This window comes from Limanda limanda, chromosome 3 (genome assembly GCF_963576545.1).
Source record: "Limanda limanda chromosome 3, fLimLim1.1, whole genome shotgun sequence".
In the NCBI taxonomy this organism is placed as follows: Eukaryota; Metazoa; Chordata; class Actinopteri; order Pleuronectiformes; family Pleuronectidae; genus Limanda; species Limanda limanda.
Window position 1 is genome coordinate 14779378 of NC_083638.1, and position 18282 is coordinate 14797659.

An 18282-nucleotide genomic window follows, 5' to 3' on the forward strand; every position below is an offset into this window, starting at 1 on the left:
GAATCTCACATATAATTTTGAGAGTTCTAACTTTTTGTTTTAAAAACTATATCAATAAACTAGTAGTTACCTAGATAATTGTGAAACTGAATCAAATCATGTTGGTTGATTTGGATTTGAATATATGTAATTGAATATTAGCGTTATAATGTTCGTCAGTTGTATATTTGCTGTCATTTTTGGAAACGATAAAATAGATGACCTACCTAGTGCGCCTATAAGCATGGTTTGGACCTGGTTTGACATTACATTACATTACATTACATTTCATTTAGCTGACGCTTTTATCCAAAGCGACTTACAATAAGTGCATTCAACCCCCGAGGGTACAAACCAAGAACAACAAGAATCAAGACAGTACAATTGACCTTTCCCCTCTCTTTCTTTCAAAACATTAACTATGGCATTAAGTTTGCTTACATAATTATATATTTTATGTTATGTTCAAATTCCAACTGAGCTTTTACTATCACAAGATTTTACGACTCTTCAGTCATATACTCTATTTAATCCAACAACCATTAAACAATTGATGGAAATGAAACTGAATGGATACAGGTTTTCATATTGTAAAAATAAACTTAATTTATTGCATTAATAGCTCAACAATATTGAGGCTAAGATTGTACTGTCTCTGGATGGAGTGTCATAAAAACAGAAATTGACAGAAATAACAATATCTGAAACCATGCAGGATCTCTCACGTACCACCCATTTAGATTATGTTGCCATTTAGAAAGAAGGGGTGAGGGGAAAAGAATAGTGACCAATTAAGTAGTCAACTGGGTGTGATGTGTTTTGTAGCTTCATCAGACTGACCCCCACAGTTATTTGCCCATCAACATGGAACACAGATGTTTGGTTAACATTGCCCTTAGTACAGCACAGAAACAGCCAACTCTTTCAAAGGTTTGCTGTGTGTTGGCCACATCAGATAAGGAGAAGAGTCCTTTTGATCGTTACTACATATCTCCTCAGAGAGCTGATGCAACCTGATGGTTGAAGAGTTTACTTGCCTCTGTAAACAAGCCTGTATTTGTCAGATCTGATACTTGCAACTGGACTCTTGAAAAGGGAGTTGAAATTGTAACTGTAATCTCTATATTTCTTATCTGATACTTCTAATCCAGGGGTCACCAACCTTTTTTAGACTGAGAGCTACTTCGAAGGTACTGAGTAGTACGAAGGGCTACTTGTTTCCAGTGGTGGGAAGTAACAAATAGAAATACTTCGTTACTGTACTTAAGTAGATTTTTCACATATTTATACTTTACTTGAGTATTTATTTTCCTGACGACTTTTAACTCGCTACATTTGAGCACAAATATCTGTACTTTCTACTTCTTACATTCTCAAAACTGGCTCGTTACTTGAGCAGCGGAGGTTGGCGCAACGTGCACCTTTACGCACTCCTGCAGGAGCTCGGTTCAGTCTTTATTATTAGGGCCAGAGCACTGACAGGCACTGACAGGCACTGACAGACGTGAGGCCCTATTGAAAATGTAAGGATTATTATTCAGGCAAATGAAATGCTTTTTGAGGGCTTTTATTAGGTGACTTTACATAATTTTTTGAAGGTATTCCTTTTTCAATTCACATTCGTTTTCCCTTTCCTGCTTCGTGTTTACATCTGCACATAAATACATAGCTCGAAGCAGCAAGTGGTTAACTTTTCTTAAAGAAAATATTGGAAGTATTTGGTTAAACAAAAACTGTTGGTAAATAGATTTTCATTGGTTTGCCGTGTCTACTTAGTCTTACATGTCCAAGTAAACAAAACAAACAGATTTAAAACAAGTGGAGATGGAAAAACAAACAACACAACCAATTATATAAGCAAACGCAAAAACAACTTTCAGCCAACACAACCAAAAATAAACACTCTGTCGTGGACTACTGCATATTTACGCACACAATTCAGGTTTTTTAATGGACCTCGCCAAATGGAACCCTGGGTAATCAGGCCCAGTTTTCCACTCACTATAATGCCAATATAATTTTTGCAAAGATATTATATTATATCTATATATTGCCAATTCCAATCCTTAGTCGCCCTTTGTGCTGACTCAACACAACTTAGAAGCTGTTGAGTCCTATATATGTATTGTACAAACTGGCTAATATGTACAACTTCAAGCAGGGTTGTGTCTTCACTTTGTCGTCCCTACAGGCAAGATACCCTACAGGTGTATTGTCCCCCTGCTTCAAACAAATGCAAACACACACACAGGCCCATTCAGTGAAGATAGTCTAATGATAAATAAACAGGCTTACATGTAGATGAGTGGACAAGCTAGCGGGCAGGATTACAGGCAGGTTAACATCCAGGCAGTTACACAATACAGCTAATAGACACAAAAGGTTAATTTGGTCTATTAGTGGCAGGTCTAGTGTTCTTAGGTAGAATCAAGAGGCACTTGTTTATTCCGTTGTGTTGATTCTTTGTTGTCTCTAGAAGTTCAGATGCACTTGTCCAATACTTTTTTTAACCTCAGCATCTCGGGTTCAAAATTTGTAAAATTATACAATATATATATAGTGTTGTTATAATTTTTCAGTCAGTTGAAATAAATCCTGAACTGAACAATTTTGGGTTGTTTTGTGTCTGTATAGGCCTACTATAAAAAGCACTTAGCATTTTTAATTTTGGTACTTGTACTTTTACTTTTGATACTTAAGTACATTTCAACACCAGATACTTTTGATACTTAAGTACATTTAATATGAGCAACTCTAAGACTTTTACTCAAGTCATTTTCTGACAGGTGACTTTTGCTTTTACCGGAGTCACTTTCAAGTAAGATATCTGTACTTTTACTCAAGTATGACTTTCAAGTACTTTATACACCATTGCTTGTTTGATACAAACGTCCTGAATAACAGAGTTGCACAGATCACCTTTTAATATTATTAATAATATATGTGAAGAGACTGTCTGATCAAGTTAATGTTAATTATTCCTCGAAATAATTATTAACAATGATTTCCACAACAATGATTGTAGGAAACAGATATATTAATACATGCAACATTTATTTCTGTTAAACTGTTTCAACTTTGCTTAAATTCAACTTAATTGAAGTACTTTTGGTGACATTTATCACTACATGCCTCCATCAGTCTGTTCCTTTTCAAAAGTAGATAAAAAATAACCAAATAACCACTTATAAGCACTTTGTTACAAGATGATAAAGCTCAACCAAAAATAACACATGCATATCACTGGGGTTTAATGTTTCTAAGTGTCTTCTTAATTTTTTGGGTCTCATACTGTCAGCTGCCAGAGTTTTCAGACCTAAAATCCATACAAGTCTCTCCTCATGTCCTCCTTCATTCACTGTGAACCCAAGAGCAAGACAGGCTTCATCTTACTTTCTTTTCAACTTGGTGACATTTATCACTACATTCCTCCATCAGTCTGTACTTTTTAAAAAATAGAGAAAAATTTAATTCAATTAAAATCACTTTGTCACAAAGATGACAAAGCTCAACCAAAAAGAACACATGCATGTAACAGGGTGTAATGTTTCTTAGTGTCTTCTAAATTTGTTTGGTCTCATAGAGTTTTCAGACATAAAATACACACTAGTCTCTCCTCATGTCCTACCACATTGACTGTGAACCCAAGAGCAAGACAGGTTTCATCGTACTTTCTTTTCAACTTGGTTTTTGAACACTGTCTCTTGTTTGTCCCTAACCGGCTGCCTCACGTGAACGATGCTCTCCACTGTGTGTGTCTCTGAGCGAGTGGGTGGGGGCGGGGCGGTGCCCCGGGCCTGAGGCCGGCTACACACCGGACGCGTTACGCCGGCTTCACACCGGACGCGTTAGCGTCGTGTAAACGCTAGGCTGTCACACCGGACGCGTAAGCGTCGTGTAGATCCCTAGCACGCCGGGGCCAGGCTGCACACCGGACACGCTAGACTCCGCGGCGGTCATCCTGCGATTCCTCTCCGTGATCACACATACAGCTGATATTTGTCATTAACGGCAACGGTTAAGCATTTGTCCTTTTTAATGTACAACACGGCCGAGGATCGTACAGCTCACTGTACTACTTCTCCACTTCAATTATTAATTTAATGTCATCCATCTTCAAGAACTTCTCCGCTGTTTGCTCCGTTCAATGTCGGGTGTCGAGGGTAAATTACGTATTCTCCACTCAAGTCTCCACTCAGCGTCCGGTGTGTAGCCGGCCTTAGCGTCGCGTAGGCGTCGCGTAGGCGTCGCGTAGGCGTCGCGTAGGCGTCGCGTAAGCGCACCGCCAAGCCTTAAATAACAGCTGGCTCCCATCCACTCCCATGTAAATCCCTTGTGCCGGCCACACCGGACGCTGAAGTGCAGCGCTGCACCAAAACTGCCTCGCGTCGTGCAGCGATCGTTTCGGCGTCGAGTCTATTTTTTGCGCTTGACACGAGCGTAGCGCTCCGGGAAACACAGTGAAAAATGATTTTAAACGATATTGGGGACATATTTTATATGATATAAATGATAAAATATGCATCCCATAGTTTGTATTCCCCTTCTGTTGTCCTGGAGTTTTAATTTTACCAATTTTACCAATCACATTATTAAATGTCCCCCTCCGCCCCTCCGGATACAGACACACAAGCAGTCATAAAGATAAAAAGAGAGAGAGAGAGAGAGGGGGGGGGGTTGTCTACCTACTCTCCACATAGGCTTGAGTGGAGAATACGTAATTTACCCTCGACACCCGACATTGAACGGAGCAAACAGCGGAGAAGTTCTTGAAGATGGATGACATTAAATTAATAAGTGGAGAAGTAGTACAGTGAGCTGTACGATCCTCGGCCGTGTTGTACATTAAAAAGGACAAATGCTGGGACACCGTTGCCGTTAATGACAAATATCAGCTGTATGTGTGATCACGGAGAGTAATCGCAGGATGACCGCCGCGGAGTTCAGCGTGTCCGCTGTGCAGCCTGGCCCCGGCGTGCTAGGGATCTACGCGACGCTTACGCGTCCGGTGTGACAGCCTAGCGTTTACGCGACGCTCACGCGTCCGGTGTGAAGCCGGCGTTAAGGCCGATTTATACTCGGCTTTTTACGGACGCACGCACGCACGCGAGCGACGCAACACGCCCCTCGCGTACTTGCGGGGGCCGTGTTGCGGCTTGCCTGCGTCAGCCAATTTTTCTGACTATACGACAAAGCGACGCGAGCCTCACGCAGCTGCGTGCGTGCGTAAAAAACGACTATAAATCGGCCTTTAGTGTGTGCGCGACGTGCGCGTCACTGCACAGGGAGCCGCTGCAGAGGGGCTGAAGCCGCGGGCTGCCGACCACTGGCTACGGCGAAAGAGCGATTTGTTTACTGCTCCGCCGTTAAAGAGCTCTAGTATTAGTTGCGCCTCACATTTCCTCCTAACGGTCGCGCGCCCCACACAGTTTGAGAATCACTGCTCTGAGCGAATGATTGGGGGCGGCGCCCCGGGGCCTGTGTGTGTGTGTGTGCGCTGTCTGGACACACACACACACATGTTCCCCTCCCGGTCGCGCGCCCTAGCTGTTTGAGTATCACTGGCATAGAGTGAGATGGCGGTCTGACTATTTTTTAAATTTCAAATGTAATTATTTTTTCGTTTTTTTTTTTAAATTTTTAAATTTTTTTTTTTTTTTTTTTTTAATTTAGAGCATGCCTTGCAGGCGACTCGCGGGGTCCCTGCGGGCGACCAGGTGCCCGCGGGCACCGTGTTGGTGACCCCTGTTCTAATCTAATGGATTTATCAACATTAAAACCAAGTGTCAGAGTCATATTTACAGGACAAATCGAATGTGTCCCTTTTAATACAACAAAGATCAGACACCAGAGAAACGCACCATGCCAAAGTTTTGAATTGCGGTTTTGAAATATGAACACAAATAATGTGATATCAACCTTCATAGTAACAGGGAAGATTTCTTACCCTCGATGATGTCGTCCGGCGTCTTGCGTTTCTCGTACACAACAATGATGACAACTAGGATTATAATCTCTGCTAGCACTCCAAGGAAAGGCCAAAGCGGTGCAAGATGGCTGCGCACACGCAGAATAGTGGTATCAGCTGTGTTTCCTATCACGTTGGTGGCATTGCATTCATATATCCCAGGATCTGTTTCTATGTCCAGGTTTAGTATGTAGAGCTCTGTGTAGTTGTCTCGGCTGGAGATGAAGAAGCGTCCAGTAGAGTTGTCAATTTCCTACAAAACAATGAGCATTCCTCAAAGTTAATAATCTCTCCATATATATTAAATAGACATAAAGTGTGTGTGTATCTGTACATATACCATGTAGGATGTTCCGTCCACTTTACGCCATGTCCAGGTGGGATGTGGGTAACCAACAGACTTACAGTACATTGTTGCATTTTCCCCCTCGTTTTTATTTTCACTCCTCTTGTGGCCGGTGATATCAGGTTTTGCTGTAGAGGTTAAATAAATAAATAAAATTGATAATTAGCTGAGTTGGCAGAGGTAAGCCATTCAGAGAAACGTTTAAACTCTTACCAGATGGCATGAATAAGGAAAGCATGATTGGCTGTTCTGGCTATGGTAATAATTGGTGTTATTCAGGCGTCTATGCAAGGGAGAGGAGTGTAATTAAGAGTCTCTACAGTGGGGCAGATTCACTGAAGCAGCTCAGTGTCATAACTTCAAGCTGTTGCAGTAACGAAGAAGCTTAGTGGGCCTTTTTCAGATGTTTGTATTAATCATGTACAAAGCATGTAATCGTTTACTTTTAAGTCATGTCATTGCATCATTGCAGGATCTGACACAGATTTACTGAATTTGTGTTTTTACACATTTCCTGTCCTCATTTCCACTTGACTCTACAATCTTCTCCTTGAAGAAGATAAAATCATTCTTTCTTAAGAGGCCAAAACACTGACATAGAGGTATTTATCTCATATTCTGAGGTACATGTGTGTCTATTACTGCACTTGCAATTGTAGTTCCTTTAATTAAAAAATGTTGCACAAATTACTTTGTCAGTAACTAAAGCTCTGATTAGTCTTTTGACAAAGGCTTGCTGTCGAAAACCGTATGGGTTGTTGTGTAATGCTTGCAAAATGACCTTTGATAAAAAAACAGTTTTCTGTGTTGAGTAATAGATTTGAGCATTTCTAGTAAATCCAGCCTTTGCAAACGGGAAAAACACTCTGGAATGGGTTGGAGCATTTCCCTACAATGCATAATGAGGTCATGGAAGAGGGGGATCAGTATGATACAAGAGCCTCCAGATGTTCCCATTCAAATTAATTCCACAGTGAATTAAACAAAAAGGGGTTTCAGCCAAAGAAAATTGCTGTAAACTGTCTCTTATTAATGAATGAACCAATGATAAAAAAAGCAACACAAAGGTTAGGGAATTAAATTAATTCAAACAAATGTCATGAAGCACTGCAACAGATGCCAAGTCAAACTGAGTCTTTCTCAACGAAGAGACGCAGACTCCATTTAATGACACGCAGCATCAGGAAGATAACTGTTCCTGCTTTTCTAATAATCCTCAAAATGACAATAATTCCTTCCATGCAATTATGCAGGATAAGGGAGAAGCCTGGAATGAGCATTTTTCAGTTTCGCTTGGATAATGGAGCAGGAGGGGTCTGAGCTCTTTGGTGACATTACCCCACTCTAATTATGGTGCACACATGCTCCCTGAGCAGAGGAGTGGCCAAGCTCATTTGTGCCGTATCCTAACTGTATTATGTCAGTGAGTGACAGCACAGAGACAGCCCTCAGAGTGGCTCTGACACAGGCAGGAACCTTAATTTCACACTCATGACTGATTATTGTCATTATTAAATCTTTGCGCTAGACAGCGGTAAAGTGAAATATGAATGTGAGAGGGACGTTTGAGGATACACAAGGTCAAGTCCGTCACAAAGACTAGAAATTAGTAGTAAAGTAAAATGACATTGGATTTCAAAGAGCCATTAAATCAAACTCTAAGTCATTATCCTTAATTAGATGCTTTCCACATTTTATGTTGAAGTGACTTTGAGAATTTGTGTAAAAATCTTTATAGTCTAATTTATTTCTGCACTATACTGAGAAGTTATTTGTTCAAACGTTTTCTTCAACCAATGTGCTAAACATTTAGACAAATATCAGGTACCAAATATGTATCTGTGGGAAGCTTAGTATCACAGACAATAAACTCCTCTCCCGCCACCGAGATGGCTGGGACAGGATTCAGAGACTTAATCCTACAACATCACAGAGCCCTCCATCTGTTGCCTCTGAGCTGAGTCCTGCAAGGATGAGTGTGCCAAGGACACTGTAGGCGAGGGATCTCAGTGAACTGCTGCCAGAAGCGCAGTGCAAAACTGGCTAGCATAACAGTGGTCTTGCTACCTGGGTCACAAAAGATCCCGCACACCTCTAGCAAATCACAGGAGCATTTAGCATGAAGAACATGCTTTGTTTAGATCCTTCTATGCTCTAACTGTCAAACATTACTGTAACAATGTTTTGACGTATAATGCTCAGCTATTTTAAGGGCAGAGTAGTGCATCAGTTTAGTTAAAACACTGACTTTTTCTCCAGGGGACAGATGGCAAGCCTCAACAATCACTGGCCTGCAGTCCAGTGATGGTTAGGACACTTCAGTTTGAATGGTGATGAGGACCGTCATCCCACGGTCCCGTAAAAGCAGAACACACACGGTCATCACCCATGTTACGTAATCAGGCAGCGCTATCAGACAGCCGCAGAATAAGAGGCAGGACATGCTCAGTATGCACCATAGCCATGCCACAGCAAATTGGCTTAAGCGCTACACACAGCCAAGCTTCTCTTGAACAGGCATTCACTTGCCCTTTCTCAGAGAAGATTCGTTACTCAAGTTGATGGCTTTGCTGTCAGCTTGAATGAAACCAACACAGTAGTTCTTTTATTAGCTTTTCTAGCTACAGCAAGAACTGTACTTAACTATTTCTAATTTCACCATTATTAGCTCTTATGAATAAAAAAGAAACGTACAGACTTTTAACCACTAGATTAATTTGTTAAATGGTTAAACTGCTTAGAAGAATGCCTCCTATTGAACCGAGTGTTTGCATGTTTTGGTGAGCATGAGCAGCAGTGCCTGTCCATTTTGCTACGCTGTCCTCTCAGTGAAAGCTCAGAGTGACAACAGCCTCAGGATTGCTCCCTGTCATCGCCACTGTGCTGGATGGATGCAAACGTCTTTGTCAACGACATCTCCCTCCGCACAGCTTGAGAGGTGGGTAACCTTTCTAGGATAGCTTAATTTGGCATTCTCTCAGCAGAAAACCACGGACAACATTATCATGGCATCATGTGTTGAGCTAAAATTAGGGCCAGGGCTTTTTCTCCAGAATTTCCTAATAGTGAAAAACATTTTTTTAAGTGAGAAATGTTTCATTTGTATCACAAAAGGTTCAGCTGTCAGAGGATTCTTACCTTTTACTTCGATTGTTGCATTTGCATTTGGTGCCATGTCAAATGTGAACACACACATGTATTCCCCAGAAACGTCCGCTCGTGGTTTAATGATTCTGAAACAAAACACAGCACATCAACTTTTATTCCATTATTTCCATTTACCAGTCACTCACATTGCAAGTAGTAAAGTAAATAAAGTCAACTGATTTCAGTTTGACTCTAGTAATTACTCCCCACTACAGCAGTGAACGCTTTAGGGGCCTTCAAGTCTATGGGAGACAAAATGTTGCCATTACATTGTTATATTACGGAACAGCAGCTCTGAGTTTTGCAGGGAAGGCACCACAGGCATTTTAGCTGTAATCTCCAGAGTATCACTGATGTAATGTGACAAGGAAGTGACCAATTGGTCTTATCTTGTGGGTGGGCAGAGTCTGTGGTGAGTCTACAGAGGCGACAGTAGCTTTGTGCTCCAGTGGTTATACTGTGTGACAGTGGGAAATAACAACTAGTTGGTACTTTAGTCAATAATAGAGTTGTTCTACTTAGATGCAAAGATATAGCTCATCATTGGGTTTAAGACAGTGGGCGTTTTGAAATCCACAAACTCAGGATTAATGCAAACAGTGGCAGTGTAGGGATATTTAAAACATATATGACTAGGTTCTTACCAAGTGCTGCCTTTTGACTATTTCAATATATCGCAGAGTAATTAAGACAAAAACAGCTATGAGACATAAACTTCACTGTCAGCATAAGAGTGTAGCTCAGGCTGCATTTTTCTGTCCGAGTCTGTATGAGCCCAACCCAATACCAAGAGGCATTCTGGTTTTTTTGTATCCGAACCCAACCCGAGCATTTAATGTAAGCTACACTAAGTTACTGTGTCCCCTGTGGTTAATGGCATGTTTTGTGCAAATACAGACATTTGCAGTGTAAAACATCAACCCAGCCAACACGACAGACCAGAACCAAACCTGAATATCATTAAAAAAAAATTGTATGGTGCCAACAGGTCACAATGGGTTCAGGTTGGGTATCCATTCTCTAGTCTAAATTTCAATGTCCTAATATTTTGTGGTAGCTTGTTAAAAAATCTAGTGACCTAAGTTGTCTAATTTCCCAGTTTGAGATTTGTATAGCCATCAATAGCACACTATTAGCCACAAGATTCGGTGCTATAAGAATTCTCAAGTCAATGTATTTTTCCTGTTGAAAAGACAACTCTGGCAGAAGATTTCCCTTTAAAAATATATTAGAATGTGTTTATGAACTGCCTTAGTAATGGCTTGAAGCTAATTGTACAAACAATCTAGCTTTTAATGAGTTGTTGTATCTTCCATGTCTGGAAAATGCACAAGACACACACACTACTTATTATACAGCAGAGAAAGTCTGCAGTGCTGTAGTTTGACCCATTTACAAGCAACTACCAGTGGTTGGTTATTCAAGCAGAAAAACAAACCTGAGTTACTCTTTCTGTGGATCTCAACAACACTCCCAATTCAAACTTGAGGCCAATCATTTAACTGTCTTAGCAAGTCTAGTTATTAACATGTTCTGACAAATGTTTCTCCGTTCCATTGCTGAGAGCAATCCACTTTGACTTCTCCCAGGATATGTCACCTGTGCGATGTGTTCATTTGATCTGTCCTTGTATTGGTGATCTCCTGTCCATTCTTCATCCAGAAGCTTTCCTTGTGAGGGGTGTGGGCAGTGGTGAGGTTACACTGCAGGTTAACAGGTTTGCCTGAGGTTTCCGCTGACAGGATGATCTGATCAGAGGCATTGATCTTTGGTTCTGGAAGACAGACACAGTCAAAAGCCTTATCACAGAACTGGGGCTCAACGCTGTTTTAACTCTTCCTCCCGTACTGTGGTAGCTGTAGGCTGAATGCTTTTTTTATACAATATGTGTAGGAGGGTATCTATGAGGTGAAGACAGAAGGGCACAGACCAAATAAACATAGGCATAATAAGTAAATGAAATGGCTGGAATGCCTTGTCAAGCATTTATCTTGAGTTTGTCTAATGGCCTCCAGTAAATTCAATTAAATTTATTTGATTAGACCTTCCTCACACTTATCATTTCAGAGCACTACATTTGTCATTTTTTTTTTAAATGTACAATACAGTCGCGCAGATGCCATTACCATATCTGACAGAAGATACTGTGTAGCTGATAACTGCAGTAATTGTATGTGTCATTGTAATATAGCCTTTTCTGAGCTTGCAAGTCAATGTCATCACTGAACAGTCCTCTGACATTTTACAGTGATGCTGTACGCCTGCTTGAAGTACTCCAGCCTCTAAAATACTAAGCACACTGGTGACTAAACAATACCAGGGTCCACCTTTCAAGGGCATTCAGGGAAACGGGAGGTGTCATCTTAGAGCGAGGCGCCCCTTGCTCTGCCTTCAGTAGTGAGCAGAAAGCCCCCTCTGCCCTGCCCCTCCTCCTCTTCCAGGGCGGGCCAACCATGGCAACGACGGAGCCCTCGAGGGGAGGAGCAGAGGAGAGAGGCATCATAATCCTACTACTGGCTGCTGCTGCAAGGCCACTAGCAAGAAAAAAAAGTAGGAGAGGGGAAAGAAGGGCTGCTGAGACTGGCATGTGACGTCTATTAGCATTCATGCCACCCTCATCTTGCTATTCTGTAGACTCTATAGCTGAAGGGAAAATCTCTCCCTCCCCCCTTTACATCGGTCTCACTAAGCAGTACCACATGTACTATTAATAGTCTCTTTTGAGACATGCGTACACACACAACATGAGGTACATAAATTAACATTTAGCAAACACGGCACAGTGGTCCACAGGCAATTTAACCTGAAGGTTGTTTGTAGGACACAGTGTGACATCTTAAAATGTGGTAGCTGCTGGATAATACAACGCCATATCAGAATGTAACTAAATATGAAATACTGCTCTAAATCAGTCAAGACGTAGCGAAACTTGATTTCCTCTTTCCGCTTGATTATTGTATCCAATTGACTGACATTTATTACATAATGATACTCTTTAAAATTACTGCGTTATCAGTACAAATATATGGTCTTCTCTACGTCATCTGGTAGTTTATTACAGTAAAATTATTTTATTAAACTTTATTTTTTATGTTTTTCAAATTAAATTAAACAAAGTAGCTGAGACATCGTGTATCGTCATATTTATGAGGCATTATGTCATCGTAAGAGGCAAGGCAGGCCTTAAATTGTGAATTTGTTGGTCATTACATTACAAGAGGTGCACTCCAGTGAGAGGGGCCAGTAACTCAGCTGGCACAGAGAAAGCAGTTTCCTAAACATCTAAATGGTTTGTACAATCTATTCTTAAGAAGGATTTGCAATTTTCAATGCATTTTTATGTCTGATTTGCCCCACACGTTTGTATTTTTCCAGTACAAATATGAGAACACTTGACATACCAATATGATTGTTGAAACAGTAATCACTTTAAAACAGATTAGCTCTTTGGTTTATAAGTGTATAATATATCTGTACTCAAAATCCACTGAGATCAATGCAATTAGTAAAAGTGATACTAAATGAAAAATCTGTATTCGAGGATGAAACACGCTGAAAAGATTTTTTTCATTTTTTCACAAAGAAACCAGCCATGCAGGAATCGTGTGGCGTGATAAATTCCAATGGTAAACATTTTTTTTTCTTCAATGGAGAAAACAGCCTCAGCACAGGCTTATAACCTTTTCACAGCTGCAACTTCTTCTTCCTCTCATGTTGGACTGAGGGCAAACTGGTGTGAGGACACAACAGCGACTCACTACCGCCTCTTGAGGTACAATGTGATATTACGAGATGGGACAGGCTCAGGCTTGGTGGTTAGCATGCTAACTTCAGTAGTCTGACATCAGAACTTATTTCTGTTGCTAATCTTGTAAAATTTTTGAGTGTATTGAACAAAAATACTCTATTTTGATACTGGAATGCAATCTTTTGAATTTAAATCCCTTGTTTCTGGCATTTAAATTAAAGCTGATGACAGCTGCTCTTCTTTGTAAAGTTACATTTTAGGATATACCTTTTATATATCCTCTATACTACATATGAAGCCACCGTCAGTAACCTGTGGGATAGGATTAGCATTAAGTATACCAGCCAAGTAATTATTTGGCACATAACCCCCTATAAAATCACAAATTGTCATTTTTAAAGATTGTTTTTTGTATAAATTTCACTTCAATTTCGCAATCTAAAAATATGGTCTTCTAATCTTTACCCGTACAAGCTAGGCATTTCGCAAATGTATGATAAGCTAAGCTAACCTGCTTCTGGCTGTAGCTTTAAACATGAGGGGTATTATTGATATCATCAAAAAAGCTAATCAAAAGATTTGGGTACAGTATAATTTTAAGTACATGTTGCACATGTTTGAAAGGTGTTTCTCAGAACATGTTGTCCATGCATGCATGCGTTTTATTCATTCATTTTAGAAAATTCAACATTTATTGAATTTGCTCAAATGCCAAATACAAAAGTAATGATAAAGCTTTGTAATGGGCTTCAGATATTGCATATGTATTTACTGGTGGGGAGTACACTGATCTAGAATTATTCACATTCACAAACTAAATTTTGCATAACTAATAGCCCAAAACAAGACAATCAGACTTTGGCATGTTTCCCCAGCTACAAACTATACATTCATTTCAAGGGGGGTTTATGTATAGCCAGTTATATACATGTAACAGTTTCGATATTACATGTATATGCAAAGAATATTTACTCCTCAGTAATGACAGAATATATGTAGTGAATAGCTACTGTCCATTGCACTTCTTATAGAAGTAGGAATTGCCACACCTAATCAAAATAGTGCTCCGCTGGGGTAAAGAGTTTTGTCAGAGCCAGCAATGATCAGACTCCTCTAAGCTTCTCAGAGAGCTTCACTATGACTAACAACATTCCACATCTCCCTGTGCTCCAGTGGGCAGAGCACTGAAGCATGCACAGATTAGATGAGTCCAGTTGAAATTCAGTTCGTTTGAATGTTTGTCTTCATTGAGCAGAGAGTTAAAGGATATAATGTCATTACTGATTCATAGTCACACTCTTAAGGGCTGAGAAGGCACAAGGTTACACATAGCACAGGCAAGTCCAAAAATAACTATTTTACAGAGGTGAAATCTCTGTCTCATCTGAACAACAAATGAGACACTCAAGGCCCCTGTGTGGTCTCATCCTGTGTTGGATTACCAGACACAAATTTGAAAACAGAAAATGTTTGCTTTTATCAGGGAAGAATTGACAGCAGGAATCACTCTTTTACACCTCAACTGATCCCTCCTTGTGTCTTCTTACAGTCCCATTTACACTGTGCCCAGAGTAAGAAAGCAAAATCAAAAGCACCATTACTTCAAAGCACCACTAGGTTTCCGGTGCATCTAGCAGGCAGAGCTTTGAAGTAAATAAAACAATCCACACAACGTAAAAGACACAACATTATGTTTAGGGATAGGTATCAGAAGCAAATCCATAGATAGGAAATGGGTGAAACTAGGATACAGAGAAAGGGATAATGATCTGAATATTGTAAAAAAGACACATACAGTTGAGACAAAGGTTTTGTGTGGGAGGAAAGAGAAAAATGTAGATAGAGACTGAGTAAAGCTCCTGGGTTTGTGGTCATTTACAACAAGATGCTTAAGGGATTTGGGGAGAGATGGGGAGTTCACAGAGTTCAGTAGGGAACATAAATATTTTCCAAACTTAATTAAGAAACACAATTCAGTATTTATGAAAACAACATAAAATGTAACCACTGGCATAAGGAATTTTTTTGCCCTTCTATTTTTACTACGATAAAAACCAAATTAAAAATGCATATGAATAAATTCGTGGTTGTTTGTTTTATTTGTATCTGGCCAGTGACTGCTGTAGAGAGGAAGGGCTCTTGACAGGTTTTTACGGGGTGGAGTGGTTGGGACAGGGGATCGGTGGTTTGTTTACCACCCTAGGTACTACGGGACATAGACCACTCACTCTGTAGCACTGAAATGGTGGCCTGGGCGCGGATCCAGGTGCTGGCAGGGTTTTGTCGGCGGTCATTGCGCCTGGGGTCGTTGCTGGCTCGGCACTCATAGGTCCCAGAGTCCTCCAGTGTGAGGCGCGTGATGCCGAGCACACTGACCCCATTGGTGCCGTACGCCGTGTTGATAGATACCCGACGTTTGCGGGCTCCGTCCCACAGCTGCTTGAAGGAGTCCGCTCGGTTGATCTCAGCATACCACCACTGGATCTCTGGTGTGGGGTTGCCGACCACGTCGCAGTACAGCTCAAAGGTGTCCCCCGTAAGCTTAGTCTCAGACATGGGCGACTTCACAAACCCAGCTGGAGAGGAAAAGTGTATCAGGATGGCAGGGAAGGAAAGGGTAAAAGAGGGTTAGAGCAGTAAGAAGATGTAGAAAGGTTAAGGGATGGAGAAGAAAATCAAATATGATCAGAACATACAAACAAAAGAGAGGATGATTAAAGGCAAATAAAAAAGCCCCTCAAATCATTGATAGGTGGAAAAAAAAAGGTTAGTGATTGCCTAAATCCAGTCCTGTCAACATCAGGCTTCCCTGGCCCACTAAGGCCATAAAACTATCAGATAAAGTCATAGTCACCCAGTCCCAAGTCTTCAGCAGCAAATTCTGCTTTTATACTTAATCTTATAAAAGTAAGTGAAAAAGGATTTTGAAGTGTACCTTTCATTTGCTAGATAGAGCACTTTGATGAAAACACTTTGATTACGATATATAGTGAAGGGGAACCCTATATGAACATTCTCAACATTTTTAATCTGTGTCAAACATTAAAGTATTTTTTTTCAGGGTGCCTTGTCAAATTGAACAATCCCTCCTCCCTTCCACTCGTAGTTTGCCACACATTTGTCAGATCTGAAAAAATAGCACTGCAAATGACCGTGAACTTCATCAAAACCAGTTACGTCAGGCCTTTTTCCTTCAGTTTTGCCAGAGGAATGAATGTCACTTAATCTACAGAAATTAAAAGGTACAATCATTGACATCCTGGGTAAAGTGAGCAACATAAGTCAACTAGCATCGTATTGCATCCACCAGAGCTGCTAGCATCAGACTAAAATATATTTTCACCTCATCCAAGGAACATGTTTTTATTGTTCGACTGCCTGTAAGCAGGATTACTACTTACTGACCCAAATTCCATCTCATTTTGAGGAAGGTCAGGGCATAACTCAAATGAGAACCTATTACATTGATGCAGATCCAGATTAATGAGTAGATCCAGGATTTTTTTTCACTTTCTTAAAGTGGCGGCAAGATAGGCCGCTACCCTTGGCGGAGGTATGCGCTGGTCATTGTCCTTTAAGATGGTCACTCCGTCATGTGTGTGAGGCGATCATGGAATCACAAATCCTTGCTGTGTTGTGCCAGGACAGACTGTTCCCCAACCAATCACTTTTTGGGGTCTTTAATGACGTGTGTGATATGCCTTGTGCTTAGAAAAACCTTTCCTCTGTTTCACACACATCACTCACATCACATCATTCTATTACATTTGTGCCTGGCTTGATCACTTCATCAAACTTGCTCCTCTCTATTAGAAAACGTTGTGAGACAACATACAACTGCCATTTTTGTAAATGCCCGTTTATTGTTTCCCAATACCCTGTGTCTTGCTACTTCTGGATCAGAATAATATTGTTTTTATTTGACCCTTCTTAACTTAAGAATATCCTGTCAATAAAATCTGGAAACTTGAGGCAAAGAAAATGTCTCCATTACGGAAGCAACAAAATTATATTTACCAATAAATTATATTTCACCAACCATAAAAATATGAGTCAGTATTCATCAAATTTGGTAAATGGAAGACTGCTTTTAATTAAAATTTTTTTTTTTTTTACACCTGGTTATCCTGTTTAGGATCCCGTGGTGCTGCAGTGTCTCCCAGCACGTGCTGGGTAGGAAGAAGGGTTCACCCTGGACATGTTTCCAGTCTGTCATAGGGCTGACAAACACAAACCATGGCCAACATAGTTTCAGCAATTGACAAACTGCACTCTGCTCTTTTTAAAACACAAGCCTCTGAATATAGAGTGTAACTTTCTGTGTGTGTATATGTATGCATAAAACCTCATCTCATTTCATCCATATCAGCTCTTGCTGTTAACACCAGAAATTGGGTCAACCAGCTTTAACTTTGGATAAGCTGGTCTTTAACAGCAGGTTTTAAAAATTTGCATGTAAAGGATAGTTCAACCACCTTCTCCATCAATACTGAATGAACTGACATTTTTGTGCCACTCAATCTTAAGAAGGCGTGGAAACGGCCTCGAGTTTTCTAACACTAGCGGATTACCCTGCTGCTGCGTGGAGCTGGAAATATATTTAAACTCTTAAATATAGTCAAATTCATAATGAAATGGGATCCATAAGCATTATCACCACAACTGTGTTGTACTATGCTATGTCTGTGCCTGATACATGACCTTGTTCCACATCAGCGCTTACCCTAACAACACACTGCAAGCCTTAATGAACCTTATCTAATGACAAATCACCTGGATCACAGAGAGCGTTCTCTGCCGCCCCTGCAGCCTGTCAGCTGTATACCACATGTGCTTAGATGAATCAGAAAAAAACCTTGCCTTAACTTTGCCCTGAATTGTTGTAGGGAAATTTTAACAAAGGGCCTGTGGTCTCTAGAGTGGTAGAATGTGCGTCCTGTCTAAACAGCTCCCAGACCCTCCCAGATCTGTCTGCCCTGTTCAAGGTATCAGACGCACATGGACAGAGATGTCGAAGGAAGGAGTGTAAACAACTACAGTTTTCAGCTCATTCGCAAAATGAACAGCGAGGCCAATTATAATCAAAATAAATAG

The 18282-nt window shown here is 40.6% G+C and overlaps 1 protein-coding gene across 1 annotated transcript in view; it reads right to left on the minus strand.

Moving 5' to 3' along the window:
• Nucleotides 1-18282, minus strand: part of nptnb (neuroplastin b) — a 30227-nt gene that overhangs the window by 4132 nt on the left and 7813 nt on the right. Inside the window, exons 2-6 of the mRNA XM_061068406.1 lie at nt 15417-15764; nt 11040-11214; nt 9432-9526; nt 6288-6421; nt 5927-6200 (exon numbers count right to left, since the gene is read on the minus strand). Of these exons, the coding sequence (XP_060924389.1) occupies nt 5927-6200; nt 6288-6421; nt 9432-9526; nt 11040-11214; nt 15417-15764 (1026 nt within the window). The remainder of the gene's footprint in view (nt 1-5926; nt 6201-6287; nt 6422-9431; nt 9527-11039; nt 11215-15416; nt 15765-18282) is intronic.